Source organism: Typopeltis vanoorti, chromosome 1 (genome assembly GCF_054136105.1).
Source record: "Typopeltis vanoorti isolate ZY-2024b chromosome 1, IOZ_Tvanoo_1.0, whole genome shotgun sequence".
Taxonomy (NCBI): domain Eukaryota; kingdom Metazoa; phylum Arthropoda; class Arachnida; order Uropygi; family Thelyphonidae; genus Typopeltis; species Typopeltis vanoorti.
This window is the reverse complement of record NC_143549.1, coordinates 148,172,048-148,199,126: the sequence shown is the minus strand read 5'-3', so window position 1 is coordinate 148,199,126 and position 27,079 is coordinate 148,172,048. Positions and strand designations below refer to the sequence as shown.

General features: G+C 35.4%; 1 protein-coding gene across 4 annotated transcripts in view; it reads right to left on the bottom strand.

The window, feature by feature from the left end:
* Nucleotides 1–27,079, bottom strand: part of LOC150110526 (fibroblast growth factor 18-like) — a 131,550-nt gene that overhangs the window by 14,359 nt on the left and 90,112 nt on the right. For all 4 annotated transcript variants that reach the window (XM_090394520.1, XM_090394500.1, XM_090394511.1 and 1 more), the window contains exons 2-3: nt 21,012–21,051; nt 17,487–17,658 (exon numbers count right to left, since the gene is read on the bottom strand). In XM_090394520.1, coding sequence (XP_090250646.1) covers nt 17,487–17,658; nt 21,012–21,051 — 212 coding nt within the window. The remainder of the gene's footprint in view (nt 1–17,486; nt 17,659–21,011; nt 21,052–27,079) is intronic.

Below are 27,079 nucleotides of genomic sequence, written 5' to 3'. Positions count from 1 at the left end.
GGGAGTCCAAAGACTCATCGAGAGATGAGTGTGCCAACAGCATCGCACGATTGGTGTCCTTCCAACTACTAACCGCGCGTCAAACTTACTTAACTGAGCCATTAGTAGCAGAGGCTCAACCAATCAACCGACCTTTGAGTGATTTCAGAGGGAATAACTAGCATCCAATAAAGACATCATTCTTTTTCTTTGAATTATGCCCATTTTTGACTATATTATCAATGCAAAAGCAAAGAAACGGAACAATTTTTGTGCACTATGTGAACAAGAATAGCTGTACTAAAACAAATAAAATACCCACTGATAATTTTCCTAAGGAGAAGAGAGATGGCAGCACATGTCGAAGCCGGTATTTTATTTACATATTTATAATCACGAATGTAACATGACGAAAAAAAGTTACATAAAAAAGCATCAATAGCGAATGAATGCAAAATATAAATTACTTGTTTGGAATAATATTTATTTGGTGTAATAATTGGCATGTGTGTGTGTGTGTGTGTGTGTATTCAAATAAATATATCCTATGAAAGATATATATATATTTCATAGGATATATTTGAATGCTTTTCTTGAGTATCTAAACACACAATATGTAGCACAACAACCAGGAAGTCGGTATTATTTATGGATCAATAAATTGATGGGTTTACAAATGTAATATATATATATTTTTTTTTAAAAAAAAAAACAGGATTTGAATACCCAGAGAGGTTATTATTATTATTTTAAAAAATAAAAATATTATTATTATATAATAGAAATATAATACAGAAATATTGATAACGCAATATAAAAGAAAAGAGCTTCCGCCTTTCAAGTGATGGCAAATTAGCTGGTCTCATACGAAAGCGAACGGTTTTTTGAAAATTCATTTTTTTTTTTACCCATCCCACAAACCGGCCAGAAGAAAACAGATTTTTGCAGATAATGTACATATGGTCTTGGAAACTTCACTTTCATCGGAATTAAAGATGCCAAATACTTGAATCTAACACGAGAAACGTTGGGCTAGGAATATAAAATATTTGTTCTTTTTTTATTTATTTATGAAAATATTTTTTTAAAAATTTATTTCATTGTATAAAAAACTTCTAACGCATTTTTTATTCTCTAAATGGAGTAGAGGGCAGTTCTTTTAGCCGTAAATATCGTTTGAAGACAGTCAACGAGTCTCCATCCCTTAGAGATCACTGCCAGTGAAAACATATCAATAAACCTATCAAAGAACCAAATTTTTGGGGGAGAGAGAGAGAGAGAGAGAGAGAGAGAGAACGATAGACAGTTACTGCCATCTTGTGGCCCTAATCATTAACTTTAACACTTGTATTATTGTCCACAACATCAATATGAGTTCCATGATTGATTTTTTAGGAGGGGAAACTCGAGTTTCTGGAAAAAGAAAAACTTTATTTGTCCATGCAAAAGATCAAAGAAAGGCATAGAAAAATATTCTATCGTGAGCGACTAGAATCAAACCTAAATTATCTTCATTATCTCCCGGAGAGTTTCCCCCGAATGCAGAGACGTTCGTGAGCAACTGGCTGAGCATGGAACATAGAACAATCCCATGTTGAGCTATTCAATCCCGTTTAGAAAACCAAAACTACAGACTGTATCTGACACCACATATCTCCCGTTTTCTTCGCTGATTTAAAAAAAAAAAAAAAAATCCTTTTGGGGAAGAGGAAAAAAATAAAGTGTTAACTCGAGTATTTGAGAATGGAAAAGTCCACCTTCTGGACAGAACGTTGTGAGTCACTATACAGATTCAAATTCTACTTCAAAACAAATTTCAGAATAGAGTGGCCAGATATCCTAGGAAGTCTGAGATTATGACAACTTAATATTTATTTTTCCATATGTTGGCATTAACATAGCCTTATCATCCTACAAAGAAAAAAAGATTAAATTGGCACCAAAAATCTAACATTAGAATTGTTTTGTAAGTATTTTGGCATGACAGTTACAGATCACAAAGCTCTGTAATTAGATGTCATCATCTCGCTATGATACAGTCATATTTTGACAAGTGCTCATCACGTTTGTCCGTTCCTTACAAGCTTACATGATAATATGGATCATGTAAGCCTGTTGTGATGCATATTAAGTGTGATGCACTCAATATGCATCACAACAAGCTTACATGTAAGTTACCACGTAAGTTGGTTGTTTTTCCTGAAGAGATGGCATATGACTACGATGCAGGCCTAATTTCAGACACTACATCAGTTCAGTTGGTTAATAAAAGTACGTTGCAAAGTGTTCTAGCTTTCATAAGAAACACAGTTTGTCAGTGTTGTTTTATTGTGGATTATTTAAAAGTAAAAAAAAAAAAGGCGGTATACTAAATTAAAGGTTAACATTTTAAATATTACCAGAATCTTCAAAGACAATTTTGATCTCAAGTACTTAGCTTTTATCTCTTCTTCTCTAAAAATCTTTTGTTAATAACTGATTTTAGAGAGGTATTAAACCCTAAGGTTAAAATAACAGATTTACCACATTTCACTACAGTGATGTGAATAACAAACTTTCAAGGAACTAATAAACTAAATCGAAACTAAACTGTTTCGATTCATTGTCGACAGATGGCATGGTATGATTTTGTTACATTAAAAACCAAAATTATAAAAGAATAGTTGTATGAATGTGACAAAGGCCAGAGCCAAGAGACGATAAGACAACAGCCATAAATTACCTTAACTGAAGAACGCGTAAAATTGACATAATAAACAGCTAACTTTACTTAGATAAAAGGATCAGGCATGGGACAACATGGAATTTGTGGCCTCCCAGAGGTCTGGATGATTCAATTCTAGAGAGAGAGAGAGAGAGAGAGAGAGAGAGAGATAAAGCCTTTCTTTTGTATTTGTTTCCTTCCGGAAAATTACAACTAATATGATATGATATGATTATTATAGTATTTCAAGCGCTTCACGGAACTAATGCACCATAGGTTCTATAACCTTTGATGTGTGGGATTTATTAATAACAAAATAAAAAGTGTTCCTTATCACCTGAAAATGCATTATAACTTTCATCACAACTGCGTCACTATGTCCTCAGATGCAGTTGTGAAGAAGAAACAATTTGGCTTGCAGTTGAAAGGTTTGATTCTCTTCTAAGATGTGAGGATTTTATAAAGTTTTCCAGTGAAGGTGAATTGGGACTTCAAGGTTTCTTTTCATCTCGCAGAATGGCCTCAGTGACTTCTAATAATTATAAACAACTGATTATAGAACAATTTTTAAACCACTGGTAACTCACGGGCTCGTAATGTTTTATTACTGTACTGTTATGTGATATGGCTAAATAACACAAATTGTTTAATTTTATGGCGATTACGTTTTCTGGGTAGAATCGGAGCACAATGTAAAAAGTGAACTCAGCGTTTAGTACAGATAGCATGCTCACTAAGTCTAAGCTGTTCAGGCTCATGATATTTAATATAAGGCTTTAAAGTAAAAAAAAAAAAAAAAAATTAAAACCTCTGAACATTTCTATTCCCTTTCGCCTCGTCAGAAAAATCTCCGCCTTTCTAGCACCCCCCCCCCTAAGGATAACCTACCGCCTCTAAGTTTTCCAAGCGTCTACTAGATTCCTTGCTCTTGGGGCGTTTCTTCTTCTTCTTCTCTTCAAGGATAAGTAAGGCATTTGCCTGTTCCTGCTTCACTGGTCTTTCCATCTTGCAGTTGGTCTTCCTCCCTCTCTCTTTCCCTTCGGTCTATATCTATCCGCCTCTTTTGGGAGCTGATAACTTTCCATTCTAAGTAAAGCTTATCTTATTTTGGACAAACTGGAAGATCTTGTTTTATTCGTCTAGAACAGTTGTTCTCGTCTTTTTTTTTTTACTTGTGCCCCTTTTAAACCCATTTCTATAAATTGTACCCCTTGTTTTTAAAATAGCTATTTTTAAATACTGACGCTTTTGTTCAGTGCCCTATCTTAATGTAAAATAGTGGAAATGAGGTAATGAGTTGGGAAAGGAAAATCACTACACTAAAAGTACAAACCACAGATTTAATTTTGCAATATTCATAACACAGAAATAAATATGGCTTCATGTTAAATGTTGATAATGATGATCAAGTATTTAACAAACGTTTGATTTATTATTATTAATAATATTTATTTGTGTTATCTGAAAATTCTGTTATAATTGGTATATAGATCACTAGCCGATTGAAACATTGTTGGTGAGATCGTTGAGCTTGCTTTGATGCACTAAGTTTCTTGAAATCAGGCTCAAAAGATGCAAAATACAGTCTTAAATCCGGACTTGCATTAAGCTTGTTGCGATACTTATTTTTTATGAAGGTGTAAGAAGAAAAAGCTCTCTCCACTAGTTCAGTATTAGTAAATGGCAAGAGGTTTTGAAGTGTCTTCATTAGCGGTGATTCAAACTTAACATTTATTGTTCCATAACTAACGTTTTGCATTTTGTTTACTTTACTTGTTGTTCCTCCATTATTGATTATTTTTCGTGTACCCACTGAACGGCCCAGCACATACCTCAGGGGGGTACGTGTACCACCGGTTGGGAACCGATGGTCTAGAACAGTGGTCGCCAAAGTGATCGACCCCTAACAATGTTATATCGACCCCCCAGGGGTCGATTTAACATTGTTAGGGGTCGATAGAAAAATATAAGACATCATTGTACGGCTAATATTTAATTCAGTTAACTTGGATTACCTCCATCCTGAATGACAACGCAATTAAGAGTGAATCGGAGAACAGTGACATGAATTGGACCTGTAAGATGGAGCAAGGTTATGAAAATAGTTACGGAGGCCAATCAAGTTGGCCAAAATGACGTATTTACCAATAAAGAGATGTCGGTGGTTTTATATAAATATATTTTATATATTATTTATCCCTCCTATCAAATATGTAATGTTAAGAAGAGCGTCAAAAACAAAAACGTATCCCTTTGATGTTAAGCCAATATAATAATATATACTATATTATGCATGCAATAAACACTGTAGCTATAAAATAAGCAATCTAAAAACTCACATAAGCGTCTATTTTGCTTGTCCTATTATAATTACGTAATAGTAAAATAGAGGGGGTCGATAAAAAGTCAAGAAGGGGTTGACGGTCAAAGAAGTTTGTTGACCTCTGGTTTAGAAGAACATAAGTCTTATATTAAATATCATGAGCCTGAACAGCTTGGACTTGCTGAGCACACTATCTGCACTAAACATAGAGTTCACTTGAAAAAGACAAGTCATAACTGCGATGGCGCTGTGGATAGATAATGATAGTAGTAGTAGTAGTAATTGTGTGTATTTGGTTGATTAAATGGTGGAGTCGGAAAGTTGTAGAGTAGCGCGCCCTCCCTCGATGAGTCCTTGGACTCATTAGAGGTGTCAGGTAATAATAATACTACTACTAATAATAATTTATATATACATGCACACACACACACACACACATAGACATAAGCCAACTATCTCTGATTGGCTACCGGTGGAGATTGAACTGCCCACTCAGTCTCCAAAAGCTAGATAGGGTATAAAGGTCTCGCCTACTCCCTATAAGGGAATAAAAGGCATTAGCTGATTTTTTTATTTTTTTTTACACAGGGACCGAGTGACTGGCAAGTGATATTTGTTGTGAATGTGTCCTGAATACCACGCTGTTATGTATCAGTGCTCTTACCCAAAAAATTCAGAGTCCTGCATAAGTGCTCGAAGAAGTATATAGAGAATTTATAGGACTAAGTGAACTACTTAATAACAATTGGCCGGGAGAAGTGAAACTTTATGACACGTTTCTCCCGGAAAGTGTCACAGACGTTGTCTCAGAAGATCAATTAGAATCGGTGCCTTCTACTCCTTCAGACTTTGTAGAAGTGCGAGCATGCAAAAAGCGAAGAACAACAGAAGAACCGCACAATGACAATAATGAAATGGAACAGGATTCTCAGGGTTCGGATGCCGCTATTTCTCCAATGAAAAGGTGCCTCCGATCATCCTTAGAGAAAAGCAGAAGTGGGGCAGCTTTAAGATCCACAATGTCCAATCTGCACATTGGCTTCATTAAAGCCAAAAACATGGATGAAGGCATAAAGATACAGCCAGCAACAGTGACAGACTATAGAAGGTTGACCAAAGAACTGGACGATAGAGGCATCCAGTATCATACCTTTGCGCTCAGCTTGGAAAAAAAAATTAAAAGTGGTCCTTCATGGTGTCTATGAAGGCATTGACACAGCAGAAATAGCTGCTGACCTTAATTCTCAGGATCTGCCTCCAGTCAAGGTCAGCAGAATGTACAAAGCAGACAAGACTCCCATGCCATTAGTCCTAGTACAGATTCATAAAATTTACAAAAATATCTACAACTTAAAAACAGTCTGTGGATTCATCGTCACACCAGAACCACTCTGGAATATCATCTTCTGGGCAGTGCCACAGATGCCAGAAGTTTGGCCATGCCCGGAATCTATGTAGAGTAGAATATAGATGTTTGAAATGTGGGGACAGCCACCCAACCAATACCTGCACAAAGACGAGGACCACCTCGGCCAAATGTGCCAACTGCGGTGGCCCTCATCCTGCGAACTACAAAGGATATACTCAGAACCCAAAGAATAGGCGGATGGAGGCAGTCAATCAGCCCTCCTCCTACAGTATAAGAACACCAGAGGTTCAGGCATCAAAACCGGAGACTCAGAGGCCACAGTCGGAGACCTCCAAAAATAGAGACACCAAAAGCAAACAAGAAGTTATGCCGATGTGACCCGTACAAATAGACCAATACCAGAACAAAATCAACCAATAGCACCTAAAAATCTAACAGCTATTATTACAGCCTCACTAGCAAACATGCTACAAGATTTCAGCCTCAAACCCTACTGCAGCCTCCACTAAAAGATTTCTTCGTGAAACACAGATCATCCTCACAGCTCTCATAAATGAATAGAAACAAACTCATTTCAGCATCTCCTCAGATCGTTGCATGGAATGCAAATGGCCTCAAAAACAAAAACTCTGGAACTCGGAGATTTCACATATAGGTATCAAGCAGATGTTACAGTGAAACTCATTTAAGACCATCAGACAATCCTAAAATAAGGGGTTATCGCCTATACAGAAACGATAGATTACTCTACAGAGGTGACGGCACTGCCATCTTTATTAAAAATTACATTAAGCACCACTCTGTAAGCAATCCTTCAACCACTAACTTGAGATCACAGGCGTGGAAGTAGTCACCAGCTCTGCTGGCAAACTGAAAATCTACTCAGCTTACAACCCTCCCCAAAAATCTCTACTACTCTAATACCATCTTATGCGTCAGAGAGCTCACAATTACAGCCGGGGATCTGAACTCCAAGCACCATGCATGGAATTGCACAACCACCAACAAGAATGGTTGCATCCTTTCCTATTACTTAGGATCAAGCAACGCTGTTGTGGCAGGCTCCACCAAACCAACTCATCTCAGTACGTTTGGCACTGCTGACATCCCGGATATAGCTATCCTGCAGGATATCAAACTTTAACACAGCATCATATCTATGGATGAATTATCATCTGATCAAAACTCAATTCTACTACAGCTGGGAAAACAAGAATACCTGTCTCCTCCTTCTCACTCCTACATAGCACAGAAAAGACTGTCAACAGCACTCAAGGATTATATTGGACCTGTTCCTCACATATGCACAAAAGAAGAAGTAGAAACTGCAGTTACAAATCTCACACAACAAATTAATTCTGATATAACGGTAGCTACCTCCTACAAATCTGCCAGCAAGCCAGATCGTTTGTCTGAAGACATCGTGAACTTGATCAGAGACAAAAACAGAGCTAGGAAAAGATTCCGTAACACGTGTGCACCACAAGATAAAACAGCTCTAAACTGGCTAAATGGGGCAGTAAGAGATGCACTCAAAGCTCATAAAGACCAAGTATGGGAAGAAAAGTTATCCTCTATATCACCTACTGATCACTCCATCTGGGAACTACTGAAAAATATCAGAAACAAAGAGAGATCCCTTCCCCCAATATTCTCTGACCAGGGCCTTGCTCACACAGATGTAGACAAAGCAGAAGTTATAGCAAACAGTTTGGAGGAGCAATGTAGGCCTTCGTATGAAAACCTTGATATTGATCACATATATAAGATTCACAACAAGGTCACACACTCACTCAAACTTCCTGACACCAGTACTGACCATATTGCACCAACATCACCTGCTGAGATATATGACATTATTAAAAAATTGAAGAACAAAAAAGCTCCTGGGCCAGACGGTATTACTAATCAGGTGATCAAACTTCTGCCCCGAAAAGCAGTAGTGCACCTTACCATAATTATAAATGCAATCCTAAGTCTTCGCTATTTTCCTTCCACCTGGAAACTGGCCGATGTAATTCCTATACATAAGCCAGGCAAGAATCCTCACCTGCCTCAAAATTATCATTCAATCAGTCTCATTTCCAACCTAGGCAAGATTGCAGAGATGGTCATCCTCGCACGTCTTCAAGCCTCAATAAATGAACTAGACATCCTTCCTAAAGAGCAGTTCAGTTTTCGGCAATACCACAGTACCACTCACCAAATCCACAGAATAGTGGAATACATTACTACCAGCTACGTCTGGCGTCAATACACGGGAGCTGTTTTCCTTGACCTATCCAAAGCATTTGACAAAATATGGCATTTTGGATTGCTACATAAATTTATCTCAGCTGGTATCTCAATGAAACTGACACATTTAGTTAGTTCATATCTGCAAAACAGGACCATGCAAGTCAAGATTAACGGCACTACCTCATCTCAGCGACCCATCTTGGCCGAAGTGCCACAGGGATCACTACTGGCTCCATTGCTGTTCTCTGTATACATGTCTGATATCCCGCACAACCCGATGTCATCCATCATGGCCCTGTATGCAGATGGCACAGCATTATTAGTCAGTCTCTCCGACCACATTTCGTTACTAGAAAACTTCAAGAAAACCTTCTAAAATTAGAAAGATGGTTCTCCAAATGGAGACTGCAAGTAAATCCCCTAAAAGGTTCAGCAATTCTCTTCACAAAAAGGTCGATATCTCCTAGGAGACATCTTATTATTCAACACCAAAATTCCCTGGCAGACGGAAACAAAATACTTAGGTGTCGTCATCGACAAAAAATTAACTTTTAACCAACACATCAAGGCTACATGTACAAAGGCATCTAAAGCCATCGATCAGATCTATCCCCTAATAAACAGAAGCAGCAAGCTAAACATCAGAATCAAACTGCTTTTATGCCAGCTGACGATTCGTCCTATAGTTACTTATGCTTCTCCAGCCTGGAGCCACACCTCAACTATAAATATTATCAAATTGCAAAGGGTTCAGAACAAATGCTTGAGAATGATCCTAAACGCCACATGGTTCGTCAGAAATCATCAACTTCACTGAGATACAAATATTCCTTATATCTTCTCCTTCCTACAAACTTTAGCTGCAAAGTTCTTCCTAAAGACGTCCACTCATCCCAATGATCTAGTTCAGCAAGCTGTAGCCTATGAGCCTACGGATACATTCAAACACAAAAGACCAAAAGCCATTTTAACTTCCTTCAGTGATGTATAATCTCTATGCCCATTCTGGGCGAGCAAACTGCTCATAATATTTTCCCTCACTGTGACCGTAACAGACAACGGGGAATATGAAAAGCTTTTCGCTTCATCCCTTAAGTCATAAATGTCAATTGTCAATTTTTTTTTCCACACACACATAAAAATTTGTGTGTGTGTGTGTGTGTGTGTGTGTGTGTGTGTGTGTGTGTGTGTGTGTGTGTGTGTGTGTGTGTGTGTGTGTGTGTGTGTGTGTGTGTGTGTGTGTGTGTGTGTGTGTGTGTGTGTGTGTGTGTGTGTGTGTGTGTGTGTGTGTGTGTGTATACACACACATATATATGTACATACATATACATATACATATACATATATACTGTATATATATATAATAGACTGACTGTTTTAGTTATATTACATTAGCTACTAAGGTGGCGCTATTTAAAATCGTCTGTTATTGTGTGATTGCAGTTCTGTAATTCTGTAATGAAGATGCTTATGAAGCCTATGCAAAAATTCTACAAATAAATACGTTTTAACGTGAGTTTTCCTCCGTTTTTATAATTTGTTATTGTTTCTGATCAATATCTTGTTAATCCGCAAAGCAGAAATTTGTATTTGTTGTTCTTCCATAGCGTGTATACTCAAAAGTTTACATAGTTCAGTCATGTTTGTAAAAGCGATATTAGGGTTTTTTCCCTGTTTTCATTCTTTCTAAATTTATACTGGAGATATTGTTTATCTTGTATCGAGTATGTAGAACTAATACACGTATCTTTATAATATTTTTTGGCATTTTATATTGTAAAAGTTAAGCACGTAGGCTTGTTTGTATAAATGTATAATTTGTTAGCAGCCTTGATTGTAACTTTGATGTCTTCATTCTTAAATAGTGCCAGTAAAGGAACGTAAAGCTGATATAGGGAAATAGTTCTAAATAATAATAATTTTATTATTGTATTTTCATATATTACATAATGATATTATTAAATTATATATTCATGTATTGCATGGTAATATTATTGCATTATTATTACATTATATATTCATAAATATTACTACATGAATATATTCATGTAGTAATATTACTACATTATATTATATATTACATAGTAATGTTATTACATTACATTTAGTAATTTTAATATTAATTTAGCTATGTTTGATTAAATAAATACTTTTTTTTAATTTATTGTAAACTTTAAGAACTTTAATTAAATATTAAGAACTAAATAATTAAGTGTGTGTGTGTGTGTGTGTGTGCGCGTGCGTGTTTCTGAAGCATGTGCTTTATGATTCAGAAACTTGGACACTCAAGAAGACAGAGATACGAAAACTGGAGGCTGAAATGTCTCAGAAAAATAAATAAAACAAAATGGACAGAAAAGAAAACAAATGAAACTGTAAGACAAGATCTAAAATATACAGACTCATTAATAGAAAAGTTCAAGAGAAAACAACTTCAATGGTACGGACATGTCGAGAGAATGCCATCAGAAAGGCTACCCAACCGCATTCTGTGTGCAAGATTAGAAGAAAAAAGAACAAAAAAGGAAGACCAAGAACTGAATGGATAACATCTATAAAGGTCAACTCCGGATTACAAACATATAGACAGTTCACCAGCCATGCAAGAAACTGAGACTCCTGGAGGTTGTTGTGGAAACACTGAAGACTCAACCCGTCCCCGACGGAAGAGGACAGTAAGGAAGTGTGTGTGTGTGTGTGTGTGTGTGTGTGTGTGTGTGTGTGTGTGTGTGTGTGTGTGTGTGTGTGTGTGTGTGTGTGTGTGTGTGCGTGCGTGCGTGCGTGCGTGCGTGCGTGCGTGCGTGCAAATTATGCATAGGATAAAGTAAAAGAAATATATTTATGAAGTGAGTTGGATGCTAATATTAGTAGTAAAAGGATAATGAGCCAGAGTAATACCACTTTGAAGCTTCTGATGACAGTGGGATTAACGATTAACATAACTTATTTTCCCTTTTTTCTTACCTTTTGTTGCTATGATTACTGTTTTTATGTGATACATATGTCAACTGTTGTAGTACTAAGAGTGCTAATACAACTTTCACAGTTCGTGATTTAATGTTCTGTAGTTGTTTAGATGTTTTAGACATGTAACTGTTTAGATGTTTCAGGGAGTTGGGTTATTGTTTGGTATATATTGGGCCCCAAAAGTACTGTTGAAACAATTCTTTGTTATAATTTTTCTATATTTGATAAGTGACTGTTTGCCATGTTTCTGTTACCTATTACTATCAGTGGCTTTAACAGGCACTTAAACACCCATGGCCTTCCAGTTATCCTTGGATTTCCTAACTGTAATACGAGAATAAGGTGGTTATAGCCCTATGCCTCTTGTCAGTAAATTATGTGTGTTCTACAGGCAAACCAGGTGATTTGCGTCTTATGAGGGACGAAACCCGAATTTCTGGGAGAAAAACCTCTGTCTTCATAGGAGACTGGCTAACTCATCTCCAGTTGAAAAGCACTGATAAAAGTTTTCCAGGTGCTAAGCAGGATTCGAACTGAGATCTTTCCAACCAAAGGGGTTCATCTGAGCTAACTGAGCTACAGAGGCTCTGTAGACTGTTCTACCATACCTTTTTAATAATAGATGAAGTATAATACAATTGCATGTATCCTCAAAGGTTGTGCTAAACTTATCTGAGGATGGCATTCATCAGTTAATTGCATATTAATTTGTTGCTTTATTGGCAGTAGTTCAGCTGTATACCACACACACACACACACACACACACACACACACACACACACACACACACACACACACACACACACACACACACACACACAATACTCAGGAATTAGATGGCGCATTGTTGAACTGGTAGTCAGTATAGTGCTTTACATTAGTTCTGTAGGTTGTGCAATGCATGTTTCTCTTTCATAGTGTAAACTTAGGACCTGTTTTAGAGTACTGTACTTTGCAAGGTTTCTGTTTTCAAATGACAGTTTGTTTAGCATATATATATTATTATTATTATTCCTGACACCTCCAAGGAGTCCGAAGACTCATCGCGGGAGGACACCTACAGCTGTCTCAATCACTACACCGAACCTCTACTACGAATCATCTCCATCAACGCCATCTACCAGCCACCACAACTAATATTTTTTGTCTGTAAATGCATTTAAATTTAAATGCATTCATTTTATAAATAATGTGAGCATGTGTTCTGAAGGGCCGATTTGTATGCGGGATGAAAAACCCTACTACCTCCCTATTATATGAAATATAAAACTTCTGGGTGGGTTTTCTGTAATGGTTGTTGAAATTATATGTAATGTAGTTCATTGTCTGAGGCTTTGTTATATGGTACGCGGTTCTAATTACTCTAGCATCATCGTGGTTCTAGTTAGCATCCAAGTACTGCTTGTTGCATAACTGCATAGTGGGCATAAGTGTTTAGCTGTTAATATTTTATGTGCAATCATTGCAGTGCAATTTATTTGCATATCCTATGTTATTTGCATATTTGTTGTCATATTCTCTTTGCTTAATAATTTTCACACATATAAGTCATGTATATGCTTTTATGTATATAAGAGCTAAATCTTTCGGTTTATATGTCGAGTATAACTCGCCCTCGCACCCCTATTTTTACTTTACGAAAAATGAAATAATGAAAAGTTTCGCATATACCATGCACACGAAAAAAATTTAAAACTTTAAGAAATAGATAGTATATGTTGTTATGGAACAGTTTCAGATATTTTAGCATTCAGTTGAAGAGAATCAGCATTTTAACTCAATAATCGTCGGCTTGCCTTTGTTGTTGAGTCGCGCGATCTTTTGTTAATACTGCACCAATCATATGTAAGACCAGAAGTTGTCGTATGGAATCTACTATTCCGTACCAGAAGGTCATACCCATTTTCAGTTTGTTTTTTTTTAATCATGACGATCTTATGATTCTGAAATGATAAAAGGACAAGCAATAATGAAACTGCTTGTTTTAATTTAATTAAATTACAGAAGCATTGTCGCTAAAGATTCAAATATATCGCATGATGAATGTGAGCGACCGATAGCGTAAATAACGTTTATAATTTAAATTTAAATGCATTCATTTTATAAATAATGTGAGCAAATATAAATTATACTGAATACTGAGAATTTAATTATAAACGTAAATTTAATTTTTTCCTGAAAAACTTTAGTTTCCGAAAATCCCCGCATATATCTCGCACCACGATTTTTTAACTTTTTTAACTTTAATTTTTTGGGGAAAAAATGCGAGTTATATTCGAGCAAATATGGTAGCTTGCTTGCTATTATCCGGAGTTTACTTTGTAGGTGTGTATGTAGCTATTCCAGTTCAACCTCTGCATGGAGATATAATTATACTCCAAGGTATAATTTTGTTTCAATCTGTATAATGGCGGTTGTTTTATTTATATATTTGCCTTGTATATAGGAGGGTGGTACTTTAATAATAATAATAATAATAATAATAATAATAATAATAATAATAATAATAATAATAATAATAATAATAATAATGCATTGTGGCTAATATTAGTAGTGGAACTTCAGGTAATACGAAATACCAAATAGAAGTATATGGGTACTTTTGGGTACTCCTGCATCGTAGTTGAAAAAGGCATTCCGTATGGCTTGAAATTCCTGATTCAAAACCCATATTAGCTTTTCATCTGAAGGAAGGTTAGCAGTTAATCGGTTTCATACCCAGTGGTTAGTGTTTTCCATCTTGAAAACTTAGGGTACTCCACAAAACAGACATTTTGGTCTAAGAATACAACTGATTTACAGAAATAATACATCCATTTCATATTGCGGTAATCTAAATAATCAAGCAACTAACCATTCGCAATTTGCTGAACACAAGCTGAAATGTCATAATTTCAGCTATCAGAAATTATTTATTGCTATTCTCAAGAGTGAGAATAGCAATAAGAAAAGGTGGAAATTAGCTCCTGTTGTTTTATCGAGGATAAAAAAATGCTGCCATCAAAACTTAAGAATTAAATTCTGTTTTAACACAAACAGTTACAGCCTTAGAGCAGGGGCGAATTCTTCATGCTTGTTATGCTTGCTGCACAAGCTCATTAATTCAGAAAGAAGTAATATTTATTTGTTAATAAACGCATGCATTTATAAGCATTCCATTTAGACTTTTATTTTTGTAGACAGAAGACGCATTCGCCCCTGCCTTAGAGTATATCACTTTCGTGAAATGTTTAAGTTACTCGTGACATACATGCGTGTGGATAATATAAATAATTAATTAATATTGATATTAATATAATTTCAAGTATTTAATAATTACTAGTTATTTAGCGAGATAAATTCTGCGAAATGGGTATCGTAACTTGATAGTGTTCGTAGAATAAACAAAGATATTGAAGAGTGGGGGGGGGGTCTATAATTTGTCCTCTCTTTTTGTAATGTTTTAATAGATTCTGTTAATCCGATTTAATACAAATAACACAATTGATTAGCATTGGTATTTTTTTTTTCGATAACGATTTGTAGATGGTATTATCCTTCAGAAAAACTGGTACCCCACTATCAATAACTTATCCTTCCCCTTTTTTTTCCCTGTCTCTCTCACAAAAAAAAAAAAAAAAAAGTTCCTTTGCTCAGTTATGTGATTAGCAGATAGTTGGCTGGTGACTAATCCAAAGCTACCTGCTAGCGCATTCTTAATGTTCACTTGTGAAGTTGGTGTCCGTAGGTCTTTACGTCAAAGCAAGGGACATAGTTCGACCCACAGGTTTTGATGAGTGCCGCTGGAGGTCAGTTCCATTGTATTCAGTTCGAGAAAGTAGGCTAGTTATCAGTGAACGGAGACCCCACGCGGTCTGCTAGCAATCTCACCTTCGCCTTGACAGCCGCTGCTCGTTGACCCTATCGGAGTTGCTACGGTGACAGGCCTAAGTTCAAGCTCCCTCCTGCTGCGTTTGATGACCTCCCGCGGAGCGCTTGGCAACTAGGAAGGAAAGATACTCAGTTATCCAACCTTCTTGATTGCCATCAGAAATTTTTCGAAGATGGAAAAACAATACTGTTCATTTTAGACAAATAAATAACAACCAAAAAAAAGAAGGGGAAACTCTTCGAGAGATTTTTGTTCCTGCATTTTTCTTGTTGCTTTTTACTCTTTTCAAATTCTGTAATAGTGGGTTTTCAGTAGAATTTTTTTACTTAAGACAGCACTTGCAATTTTTATAAACTAGTCTTAGGTGACAGATTCTGTTGGTTAGATTTAGTAGCGAGTATGTCAACGTATTATGTCTGTCATTTACATGTAATTTTATATCAGTTTGAGAACAGAAGAAAATCCCCAGTTTTTCGGAAGCGAGAAAATTCCTACAATCCCCTGAAACCAAGTACTTAAACTATCTTCTGGTCTACACAGAGTCATTGTGTGTGTGTGTGTGTGTGTGTGTGTGTGTGTGTGTGTGTGTGTGTGTGTGTGTGTGTGTGTGTGTGTGTGTGTGTGTGTGTGTGTGTGTGTGTGTGTGTGTGTGTGTGTGTGTGTGTGTGTGTGAGAGAGAGAGAAAGAGTGATGCGATGTCCTTTCCATCATGTGGTAATACTTAATTTTTCACATCACTGGTTCAACAAACTCTTAAGGGATTCCTGAGTAACAGAAATATCTACTACATGAAGCCAAGTTCAAATTGTCGCTTTATAATAATCGCTAGCAGTCGTTCACTTGCATAGCTATGAGGAACCTCCGAACCTCAGTCAGTATCGAACTGATTGGAAGACCTGAGTTCGAGTCCTGTCTAGGATGCGAACCCTTATCAAGGTTTTTCAATTGAAGGGGAATTGTCCACTCATATATGGAGGTGAAAAAACAAGCAAACCGTCCAAACACAGACTATTTACAGAAACATAATAAACTGGCTTCAGAGCCTTTCGTCCATACCTCCAAAACAAACATGACCTACGAATTTTGGTTTTCCTTGCCTTTGGAATATGCAGTATACCTCACTGTTCTTTCCTTCCAGTTTGGCACATCGTCACTTGCAGAGAGGTACTATAAAATGTGAAGTCTTCACTTCCTCTCCTTTCCAAATCACACACTCTCTCTTTAGCTTTTTTTTTTTTTTTTTTTTTTACACCCCCTAGTAAGACTGCGTTTATAATTGATATCCCTTGCAATTTGGATTCAGAATGAGAGGGGGAAATAAAGATGACATTTATTTTTCTATATATTTACTGAATTCTAACATTTTGAATCATTGAAAAACATCAACTGAGTAGTGTTGTTAGTCTTGTTATTAATATTTAGGTGTGAGATGAAGTTCATCAGCTGGCGCGAGACTACTGGCCTGCTTATTGGAGGCCTGAAGCGGCTTTAAAATTCCATATTTGGTCTCTAGAGCAGGGTTTCCAGACTATGTAAAAAATAAATAAAAAAGCAATATATATATATATATATATATATATATATATTATGATCAGTAAAAATATGGGGGAAAATCCTTCGCCCATCTGTAGTACGAATGTACTATAGGTTTACAAATAAACCTTTCGTGGTGGGTGGGTGTCACATAAAAAATAAATAAGCAAAAGATAAAATTCTTCATATGCTCAGTATTGAAAGTTTTTTTTTTTTTGAAAATGTAGTTGCTTATAATTATATTTGTTACATGCATAGCCCGCGGAACGATCCAAACGCAGACTATAGTTTGGAAATCATCCTGTTCCTTGGACTATACACATGTGTACTGTGTATTGTCCAAGGAACAGGATGATGTGATGAGGAACAGGAACATGTGATGAGTCGGTGAGGAGGGGAAGGGATGAAATATTTTTCCCTCAAAGACTTTACTCTTTTTTCAGAGACGCTAAAAATAAAACTACAGAATTATACTGTATTTGTTACATGAAATGCACTTACCGTTGGGGCTGTCGTCGTCGCCCTGCGCTGTGACCTTTTTCTCAACGATCTGAACATGTTTCTGACTGCAGTAGTTATATAGCTTATGATACCGATGTAACGAGCTGCTACTGTTGGTCAGGAGGTAATGCGCACCTTTCTCTAAGCCCTCGGCAACGCCTTGACTTGACCCCTAAGACAATGGAAGGATAAAAAAGGAATGAGTTTCTGATGTTTAAAAAAATAAAAAGCAATTCAAAAGACAGTGTAAAATGCGTGATTAAGATATTTCTTAATTTAATATCCAAATATAATGTAAATTCATTTTTTAAAAAAATTCTAATCGATTCACTTTCTCTGATGAATCAATATTCCCACGTGTTATACACATATGAATGCTTCTGTGTATGACAATGTATCAAACACTGTCGTAGCAGAAGGTTGCAAACTGAACGGAAGAATAACAAACAAACAAATTCAAACCGGGTTTGTTACTACTACATTTACTAAGTCATAGAGGTTTTACTTTTTTAATTCGAAGAAAAATATCTATTTACACTTCATTGTTTGCGAATATCTTACTGAAGTTAATTTCTTTTCTTTTCATCCAACATCATTAATGAAATATGTCCACTAATTGTAATTGAAAATTCCGAGATTCATTAAGCATCTTTCTTTTTCTTTCTCCTATTCGTCTGCAGTGGATTTTGTTTTATTCCTGATTTTTTTTTGAGTAATTAAGATAAGCGTGTTGTGTTACTACTTTTTTTGTTGTTGTTTGTTTTTGTTATATGCTTATTCATATCATTAGCACAATAATTGAGCCACTTACACTTTGGATATTATCTGAGAAAGCTATGCTAATGAAAACTAATTTCATTCATTTCATTAAAATAAAATAAAATAATTCTTGATGTGCTACCAAAAAATCAGCATTGTCAAATATATTTAGTAGTTTTTCCTCATATTATATTATTAAATATAATATAATACGATATATTTAATATACCAAAATGGAGTTAATCCAACGTAAAAATATGAATAATTCAAATTAATAATAATAATAATAATTCTGTACAAGTAATAAGCGGTAAAAATAAAGAAACATAACAGATTTCAAAAAATCGATGTGCTCAATGCCATTGATACCAATAGCTTTCTCTCAGTTTATATTTATTACCATGAATGCCAAACGATTAAGGTAGCTAGTAACGAACAATACCAACAACCAGCACAGTAAATAGAACTTAGTTTAACACGGCCAAGGTTTCGGGAAGTGCGTCTTATTTTCCTTACTGCTTTTTAATATATATATATTATTTTTTTTTAATTTTATTTTTTACATAGTTTTATTCTTCTCTTCCGCTTTCTTGCAAAATAAGAAAATAAACTTTTCTTATTTTGAGCATTCTCTTCAATTGTCTTTCTTTTTGTTATTAGAAAAGAATTTGTGGTTGTCTAATTAATAAAATTTTAATATAAATGAAAGTTTTATTAAAATCAGACAGTAATGTTCTCAGAAGGATTAATAGATCCAGCTTCATTCTTTTGTATTTTTGTTATATTTAACTCGTTAACGGAAGCCTTGATATATAAATACTCTCACCACCCATAATACTCTTCACACCACCATTCTACAATTAAGTCAACAACAAAACAGTTTGTTTAACTCCCTCTTATCATGAAACAATTGAAGTACTTGGTCTCCAGTAAACACTATTTGCACAAGTAGCGGTCAAGCACTTCTCTCGACCTCTTGCTTAACCAGGCCGTTAACACGGTTAATACAGTTTCTCTAGTATCACGCGCATTGTTGACTAACATCCCCAAACGGGAAATACTGTTACTGAATACACTGGAGTGACCGACCTTCAATCGTATTGCGAGGTGTACATACAAATGAAAGAATTAAAATGCGGACTGTTTAGAAATATATTTAAGACATAATTAATTGATAAACAGCGTGCTGACTTATCTTTACTTGCATTTTTTAAGTAGTTTCAATTATCCGAAGTATGTTGGGCTGAGTACGTAAACACAAATATTTTGAGAAATTATATTAATGTAGCTTGCCATAACAAACTCATGACACATTTAATTTTTTTTTTTTCTTTCAGAACCCATGTAAAGCTAACACACGACTATTAAAAGCTTGCTGGGTGTGTAGGGGATTTTGTACTTTGTTTTGTAGGCATTTGTAGTTTGTAGAAATCGTAATTACGCCGCTATGCTCGTTTAAATAAAAAGCAGACTATTTGACGCATCGATAGTTGCTTCTTCCTATACGAAAACGGATGTATATCAGTTTGTCAGTAACTGAAAGAATAACACCAGGTTATGTTTATAGGTATACAAAGAAGGGATCTGAGTACTGTTTGGAGGAACACGACAGTGCATATTGGGATGACATCTTCCTTCATCATTTAAGAAAACATGAGCATGAAGTCATTCTCTACTGTTCTGTTATGATCGTTGTGTCATCGTTCCAATTAAACCCAGCAAAAATATGGAAAATAAGAATGCGATATGAGTATCCACTTGAAAGGTCAGCACGGTCGATGTCTAGTACAGGAAAAGCTCTGTTGACGTTTTTGTTTGATAACCAATGAATTCGTGACTGGTAACATCTTTAAAATATTGTTACCGGTTCATATGACATGTCTGGAACATCCTTCCTACAGTCCTAACCTGATCAACCGCATGTGACCTTTACATTTTTGACTGTTCTCTAGTGGCTTTCTTTGGGCGGTTCGGACAAAATGCATTGTCACAGATTTCCTTTTATAAACCTAAGTTGCTTTAAGAATGGAATATTATGCTGCTTAATGGAGGGTTGTGATGTCTTAACAGACACTGAATATGTAAGAAAAATAAATGGTTTATGATTTATTTCCTATTTGCCCACTTTTCATTTGAAGAAGATTTATACATGACCGGATTTACGCCGGATAGACAATCTACAGCTTAGGCCTTCACATCATTACAGGGTCCTCGGAAAAACTAGTTTTGAAAAGAGTTGAATTTGTAGGAATTTCCATATCTAGGTTTTATATCTATATCCAATTGACAAAGTTTAAAGGTTGAATACTGGTGATTTCATAATTCTTAAATGTAAACAGCGATGAACTATTTCTGCAAACACAAGACCATTCTTACATTCAAATATAAGATATGGTTATGAGCATAAAAGAATTTAGAATTAAAAAGTAAGATATTATTACTACTGGAGGATTGAATTTTCGAAAAAAAATTTCCACAGTAATCGAAAACTAAAGTCCGTTTGTGACATTGCAAGAAGAGATGTTAATTATGCTAACGCTAAAATGTAGAATCGCACCAAAGGAATGAACGTAATAGCGTTGATGAATCTGGTAATGAAGCTGACCACCTGCTTTCCCTGTGTACTCGTTAAACTCTTCCAGAACAATTAAATAAGGTATAATAAATCAGACATTAAAATAAAGATTGGTAAGACAGACAGACAGAGAGAGAGAGAAAGAGAGAGAGAGAGAGAGAGGTGAACAGTTTAAATACTTTTAAACTTACCATGCTGCACAGGTAGGCTAGGACGGCAACTTGAAGGAACCTACAAAATAAAAAATAAAATATAAGATTTCCTTATATTGGAATATTTAATTTTTGGAAGAAAAGTTCAAATTAAAATAAAATAATGACATTGTCGTTCGCATTTTGAACAGAATTATTTCAATTCACCGAACGATTCATATTCTCATCACCTTCTATCTCTGATAAACTCATAATAGTCTTTTCTTAGCATTTTACGAAAATAATAATAATGGAAAAATCTTATTAGTAAGTGAAACGAAATGGGACATCATATAATATAAGTCACCAATGACCAATGTCACGGTAATGTCTTTTCTCATTTTGATGCATATTCTAGGGGTATGTCTTGTCCGAAATATCTTATAATAATCCTCTGAGTGAAAAATTTCATTATCATCATCATGCATCCTAATTTTAAAAAAGACGATTGTAGTCGTTTGTCCATCAATATAAATTAGACAATGGTATTACAAACTCATCTACTGTTGTTAATGTCATAGTTATCGAAAATTATGTAGGCTTAAACTAACACTAACTTTCATCAGTGTTATTGCCGATAGCTTGGGGCTAGTTTTTATAAACGCAACGTCGTATGATTTTTTGCAACGAATGAAATTAGTCCTTCAGCTGAAGATTTAAAAAGCATGTGCTATGTATCTGCTACAAAAAAAAAAAAAGAAAGAAAGAAACTATTTGCTGCGTCATGTTTATTCAGAGGGCAACATAAGTTAGAGCTCCACAAGGGTTTATAGAGCTGATCTCGATGAAAGCGAATAGAAAAATGTTAGGACCGTTCATACTATTATATCTTCAGGTGTATTGTTTCTCTTTCCAGAAAATTATACTTCTTTTTTTTTATATAGTTAATGAAAACTTATTCCAATTGCACTTTACTCTCCGATAAGACTGCACGTGGCGAAAGCGATACTCCAATTTTATGAGTGCAAGTTCTTTGTCCTTTTACTGGATAATCAAATATTAGCTCCTTAAACTAATATCGTAAAATTTTGCCGCTATGGCAACTACAGTGACGTGTAAGAAGCATAAGTTGTTTGTTCCGTATACGGATTAAGATTAAGCCGTTTTTTAAAGCTTTTGATTACACATGGGGTTGTCTGGATTATTGGCAATGCATAAAATGAAAGTAACTGAATTTGGAGCTAATGAACGACATACCGGTATAATGACCGATGTTCATTTTAAAGTTTATTCTGAAATAATGATCACTTTATTTCAGAATAAATAACTATAAACTACAGGGAAGGTGAGATGGGTACTAATAGGGAAGGTGAGCACTAATAGTGTAGTATTATTAAATATATCTAGCTTTCTCTGATAGAAATTTTGTCTTGCTGGGTTACACTGATTTCGGCGAAGTTAGTAATGCTTAAAAAAATTAATGAGGCTAATTATCCCCCTTCTTTTGGGGCTAATACGTAGAATATGTAGTTCAACTATAATTACATGTACACCAGGTTATGCGGTACATGATAACGACACTTTCGGGGAGATCTAAGCTAAAGTAATAGAAGGATTACTCTTGCTAATACTTATGTCCACCGCATATACTGCATTGAATGAAGTGGATACTGCACTTCATTTGTCTTCTTCAAATCTGTAAAATGCACCTCAGGAGAACTCGGGTGCTACGTATATCTCATGAAAGTATTATATGAGTTAAGGATGCCTACATCAAGTGATGTAGAGGAAAAATCGAAGGCCTCCATGCAAAGTAGTAGTTCGAGTATGCCTGCAAATAGCACATTAGGATCCTTCCATATATACAACACGATTCAGAAAGATAGCTTTTTTGTTGTTGTTAATTAGTTAATTCATTAGAATTTTTTTTTAAAAAATTATATTTGGAAAATATCAATAGTTCACACGTACAAACATTGTAGACGTACAATTAAGAACAATATAACCAAAGAATTATTCTTAGAGGGAAATGAAAGCTTGATAGCAGAGAATGAGAGATAACTCGTCTTTCCCATGATCTCTGTGTGAATCTTGCTCAAGAAAGGTAAACGTATCGCACATTTCTTGCATAAGCGGATTTATGGCTTTATAATCTGGAAATCCTACTCTTAATAGGTCTTTTTCGAGCCACTTCAGGCCTCTAATGGCAATTTCGTGTTAAACATCGTTCATCTTGAGTTAGCTTGTGCCATGAAGATCATCTATGACCTAAAGAGATATTCAAAAAAGAATAATGCCACAGCATGAGTCGAACCCACTATTTATAGTTTGGCGAGTAGAAACTATGCACTTGCAACTAGGGTTGTCAATGTATGCATAGCACTGCTGCTAAACAATACATAATGCTTGTTGAACAGTACTCAAAGAATAAAATTTTTACAGGAAAGAGCTAAGTCCTGAATCCTTTGAATATTTCTGAACTATAGAATGCAACTTCCTCTATGTGTTTTACAGAGGTCGAATCTCCAGTTTTTGGATAGTCCAAGCACCTCCGTCTTTCTGAAATTCATGAACAACATTGTTTGTGGCTTTATCAGGGCATGGGAAGCTGTTTTTTTTTTTTTTTTTCATGTACAGCTGCCATACGTACTTTTGGTATTCTGTCTACTCAGAACAATAGCATCTTGCTTCTTTAATATACTTGTTTAAAGTGCAATTGAATAGACCGGTGTCAGGCTTTTCTTTCTTTCTTTTTCTCTTCTGTCAAAAACGTCTTGCTAATAAAGTTATGACAAGAAAATTGGATTTCTCATTCTTCGAGTATTCACTTTCCAAATAAGATTTTATTGCTGCAATATAACAAACTAAAGAGAAATTACAGATATTGAATAACAGCGAAATATTTGCCAGCCATTCAAGAGCGCTATAAATAAAATCCAACGTTAACTCAACAACGTTCATCTTGAGTTAGCATGTGTGAACTCCGAGGTCATCATTCTTCATCAAACCAGAGAGAGAGAGAGAAAGAAAAGAAGAAAAAAAAAAAGAAAAGAAAAACTGTATAGTTCATACATGCATTTGTTACTTTTATTTGAGCGTATTGTCTTGGAATAGCTGAGAGGATTATTTTTTCTTTTCTTTTTTTATTTAAACGTTATTTTATTTTAAATCGTTAATTTAATTTGCTTTTTCTGTCAAAGGCAATGACGAGTTATTGCGTAAAAATTGTAGATTTTATTGTTATTGTAGAACTACAGTAAAGAGAAATTTTGCAGTCTTGCAATTGACATCCTACATTCCTAGAATATAGGGGAGAGAGAGAGAGAGAGAGAGAGAGAGAGAGGGGTGGGTGGGTAATTTACCTTTAGGGGTAATTACAGTTTTGTAACAATACATGCAATATCCCATAACATCATTAATGTATAACAAAATTCCAAATCCGGGGCGGAGAACACACCCACTTTACTTACCCAGAAATTATATTCTGGTTTAATCCTTTATCCATTTTTGTAAGCAAAGTTTGCACGTGGAGTGTCTACATCTAGTCTGCTTGTATATAGATAACTTCGCATCATTTGCTTTCGTATCACATAATGCTAAGCGCACTTCCTTTAAGAAATGCACAATACTTAACATTAAGGAAGAGTAGAGCTGTCCACACTAGTTTCGACCTGATTAGGTCTCCTCAGTGGAAGCCAAACCCAGGGATGACATCAAGGATGAATTAATGCTGAAGTCATATATTTTTCATATACATGTAGCAAAAAAGGCTTAATCACCTTATTATTAAATTACTTTGCATCAGGCGAAACCGGTCTCAACAACGGAACACACACACATGCGATATTTTAAGATAAATTTTAATTGTATTTCCAAGATCTAATATTTCATTTATTTATAAATTATAAATTTGGAGGGAAAGCAGTAGAGTGATGTACCTCCCCCCCCTTTTTTTTTTTTCGCTGTGCATATATAGCCATTTGGAACTTCCTTTCAGGGAAACAACTCATCAAGTAAATAACGGCAGATAACGTCAAATGGAATGATAAGGGCAGGATGTAGACATAACAAAGAAGTCTGTCTTCGGCAGCCAAAACGATTGTTTAACTAAACGATAGCTGTGAATTTTATCTCTCCGATCCGGACAGTTAAAAGGAAGAGAGATATCAGCAAAGAGAAATTAAATTGATAAAAAAATAATCTGATGTACAACAGTGTCGTTTTGAAAAACACGCAATCTGAAATATGCTATACGCAAGCGACAGCAATAATATTTAGACAATCTGAATATATTGATGTCATCCAGGAAGTGTTTTGAAGGACATCTGAATTTTAGAAAGAACAGCGATGGTTGCATGAATTTGGATACCTTGAAAAAAACTGAAGTAATAATTATCACAGTACTTGATAATTCCTAAATAAATGTCAATGCATGAAGCAAGATATATCAGTATTCAAACACTATAGGTTTGGATGCGCTGCGTTCATTGGACATTATGAATATATGATTTCATTCTGCATTCCAAAAAAGAAAACAAAACTACGGTATGTTTATTAACTCATCCATTTTTTTCTTCATGGAGCCGCAAGTTTTCTTTTTCTTCATTTGAATATCACTTTATTTTGATATCACTTACTTCGATCATTTTCTTACTATCGCTTCCTGGGAATGGCAACATTTTTTTTGAAGCTTGGGGGGGGGGGGGTTAGAAAAAGAAAAAAGAACGAAAGAATTTGCATTGTTCCTTCATTAGTAACTATAAATAGAGACTCATAAAAAGCACCCTTTGTTAACTAACAAAACATTCTTTGTTGCAAATGTTTAAATACGTCACATAGTTTTAAATTAACTGTCATGCGACGTTGCTCAAGTCAGTAACATATCATATATTCATCTAGATCGGTGGTTGTTAACGTTCTGGGAATAGGAAGAAAGGGTGCGGGAAATCAAGAAACCGGAAGCTGAGACTCAGGGAGTTAAAAACTTATGCTAAAAACTTAACTTACAGTCCTCACTACAGTTTTTCAAATTAATAATTTTATCAATTTATGAAATTTATTAAATTTTATACTCTTCTTCAGTATAAAATTGTCATCCTGTTGATTTCCAAGAAAGATTTGATCTACATCAAGTTGACCATGAGTATGTTTGTTTGTTTATTTCCTTCTTCACTTGGTGATATTTATTTATAGCAGCAAATGGGCATTAATTTGTTTTTTTTTATATCAGCTGGTATTTGTAATAGAAATTTTTTGTTCTTGTCTGCCAGCCATGAAACTGTTTCCTATATCGTCTACCCTTAATGGCCATGCTCAGCCTTGCCTTTTATATCAAGGTATGCAAATGAAATTCTATACCGCACATTCCAGTCCGTCTAACAGCTTATATAACAGTTTCTCACGATTGTTATCAATGACTTGTAGTGCTATCCCCCCCCCTTTCCCATTCTCTCTCTAGACTATAATGACGTGGGTGGTTCCAAATATAACATGAACACGTTGTACACGTGGGTGTCGGCAGGGTCTATCATATTACAAATAAGGTTTGGAGGTGGGGGGGGGGGAAGGAGAGAGAGAGAGAGAGAGAGACGCTAGTCACAAACACTAGTTTTGAACTGTGACCACAGACATCTGACAACAGGAAGTGGAAATGACCCCGCCTGTCCAGGTCGACCTTGCAGTGCCCATTCATATCATACCGTGGAACATACATGGCACACGATCTGGTGATTAGAAGCCCTAAGTGACCACTGGTTTTCCTTTTATCGATATTCATATGGGAATGAATGTAAAAATACAAAAATAATAATAATGGAAGTTATTTTAAAACGCTGTTGTTTAAATGAAATAGAATTCTGACTGTAAATTAAAAATCTTATTTAAATGATTTTCATATTTTGAGCACGATAACGAAAATTTTTGTTTACAGCTTGTGAAACAGGTGGGTCGTGGTGTGATACGTCGTGAACAGACAAACATTTAGGTAGTCGTTGCTTTCATCGTAATAATTGTTCAATTATGAATTGCATATACGCCTAAGTAGTGAATTAGCGCAAATATGCTACGGTATTTCGAATAAACTGTCTCAGTGAATATTCGGCCGAATCTGAGAGCTGATTCTTCCCCTC